At 44.4% G+C, this 2,737-nt stretch overlaps 1 protein-coding gene across 1 annotated transcript; it reads left to right on the forward strand.

Annotated features, from left to right (window-relative positions):
- Positions 1 to 816: 816 nt before the first annotated feature.
- LOC127527134 (uncharacterized protein F54H12.2-like) lies at positions 817 to 1,950 on the forward strand. Its single transcript, XM_051924796.1, has one exon. It carries the CDS (start codon positions 817 to 819, stop codon positions 1,948 to 1,950), a length of 1,134 nt encoding a protein of 377 aa, XP_051780756.1.
- Positions 1,951 to 2,737: the final 787 nt, after the last annotated feature.

The raw sequence follows: 2,737 nt of genomic DNA on the forward strand, positions 1-2,737 counted from the left end.
TGGGGAGAATTCTAGGAGCCCATTCAGACATGACCATAGGCCTGACGAATGATGCTCCTTACCCCGCGGATATTAGAGCGGGGTTTTATACCTTGTACGTCTACAGCGACATCGTATCTCACCAAAGAGTCGGAGACAGCTATGTCCCTCTCTTGAGATGCGTACATATTGAGGATGAGATGAATAAGATTACCACAATCACCTACGACAAGCCGCACTACGCTCCGGTCAGCAAGACTCAGTTTGATACTTTGACCATTGAAATAAAGACGGATCAGAACAAAGCTGTACCATTTCAGTTTGGCAAGGTCATAGTCAAGTTACATTTCAGACCCTCTAAGAGGTGCGTGCACGATTAATACAGAGGTGAGATCTTACCAGGACCCTAGCCCTTATGTGCATTATTACGAAGCCCAAGCGGGTAGCGGGCTCCCCGGGTTCTCTGGGGCTCCAGTGATGTACGGGTCGGGGATCGGAGGCATATTTCGTTGTCTGTTTAGAAGAGCTTTACCTCCCTTGAAAAGAGGATTCGAAATTGTCAAACCGCACATTAAATCAGCCACCAAGAATATTGTCAAAGACGTGGTGGCGGGGGCCATGTCCGGAGCTATGACACGAGGAATTGAAGAAAATCAAGGGGGGTCGGGTCTGATGGTCATGAGGAAAACTAAACGTAAGAGACCTCCCGGGTCACGCGCAGGACCCATCCTCAAAAAGACACGCCATTCAGCTTTTACATCATTTCCTTCTCACCGCCACAAGGATAAGTCCCGCACCCGCAGAAAAAAGAAATCGAGAAACATTTTTTAACTCAAAATGTCGTTCGTTCATCGCATGTCTCAAGAGTGTGTGAAATCCGAACTGGACTTGTTTACGGTACCCTATACTCAGACTAGCGTAGAAAAAAGCATCTACGTCGAGGTGCCCCCTCTCTCGGCTCTATCTGAAGTCGCTCCGCTAGAGTTTCTGATTACTGGGAACAGTGAAGACTACTTGGACCTGAATAATACGCTTCTTCACATCCAATGCCAAATCGTCAATGCCGACGGAACTAATCCGCCACCCGTGGCCAAGGTAGCCTTTGTTAATTATCCGATAGCCTCTTTATTTTCACAAGTGGATGTGACCCTGGGAGACCGCTTAATATCCCAGAGTTCCAGCCTTTACCCGTACAGGGCCCTTTTTGACGGACTGCTAAATTACAGCAATGAAACTCTCAGGTTCCAATTTGCGTCGGGTCTTTTTTACAAAGACACGGCCAACGAACGTGAAAACACAGCCTTGGACGGTCCGAATGAGGGATTCAAAAAAAGAAACGGCTATACATCCCAGGGTAAAACAGTAGAACTCCTCGGACCTATTCATTCTGACCTATTTTTTCAAGAAAAATTAATTCTAAACGGTGTGGACGTCAGAATTAAAATGGTGCGGAGCAAAAATGAATTCTGTCTGATGTCCGGAGATACCGAGCGCTACAAAGTAAACATTTTATCCGCCTCTCTTTTTGTCAAGAAAGTGAAAGTTTCAGCGGCTGTGAAATTGGGACACGCTCACGCTCTCACAAACGCCAATGCCAAGTACCCCATGGAAAGAGTGAATATGAAAGTTCTCAGTATGCCTGCTGGGATACGTGTGAGCAATCAGGAGAATTTGTTCTTGGGACAGCTGCCCAAGTACGTGGTCATAGGCATGGTGGACAATGAGGCCTTTTCGGGGGATTACGCTAGAAATCCCTTCAATTTCAAGCATAACCATGTGGAGTTCCTGGCCTTGTATTTGGACGGAGAACAGATTCCAGCCAAGCCCTTTCAACCCAATTTTGCTAATGACAACACAGCTCGAGAATATTACAACCTCGTGTTGGCCTCCGGAAAGCATTTGAAAGATCAGCCTCTAGCCATCAGCCGTTCTGACTTCTCCCAGGATACACCCTGTTTGCCTTTGACTTGACACCTGATCAAGAATGCGGGGACCATTTCTCCTTGGTGAAAACAGGGAACATGAGATGTGAAATACGTTTTCGACAGCCTCTACCACACACTGTGAATCTAATAGTGTACGCAGTCTTTGACAACATTATTGAAATAAACCAGAGAAGAAACATCCTTTATGATTACTAAAAAGGCATGAACACCCTGCAGATCGAGGAACTCATGGCCAGCAACCCGTACACAGAAAAACTGTTTTACGGAGTGTTGGCGTGCGATGAGCTGCCTAAAAAAATACTTACGGATCTCCCGGCCATGATCATAGTCAACACTCACCGTCAACATCAACCCGGAGAACACTGGTTGGTAATATACCTCAGAGAAGACGGAACTGGAGAATTTTTTGACTCCTATGGAGCCCCACCAGACTTTATCTATTTTCCTGAGGAAATATACAACTTTTTAAACAGAAACTGTAAAGAAATTATTCACCATACCCGACAGCTTCAAAGCTGGTTCTCCAACGTTTGCGGACAGCACTGTATTTTTTTCCTGCATCACAGAGGAAAAGGACGCTCTTATAAAGAGATCATGAACCTGTATTTTAACGAGGACACCAAAAACGATTATATGGTTCAAAATTTTGTCAGTACCTTGTCTAAGAATATTTCAAGAAGTTTTCAGGAGTACCCCTGTATGCAAAGCTCTATGATTTGTAATTATCTTAATAAAGAATAGACATTCTGTATAATCAAATGTAATATTTTATTAAACAAAAATAATTACATTTCAATAAGGAATCCATTCAT

The sequence above is a fragment of the Erpetoichthys calabaricus genome, chromosome 3 (assembly GCF_900747795.2).
Source record: "Erpetoichthys calabaricus chromosome 3, fErpCal1.3, whole genome shotgun sequence".
Taxonomy (NCBI): domain Eukaryota; kingdom Metazoa; phylum Chordata; class Cladistia; order Polypteriformes; family Polypteridae; genus Erpetoichthys; species Erpetoichthys calabaricus.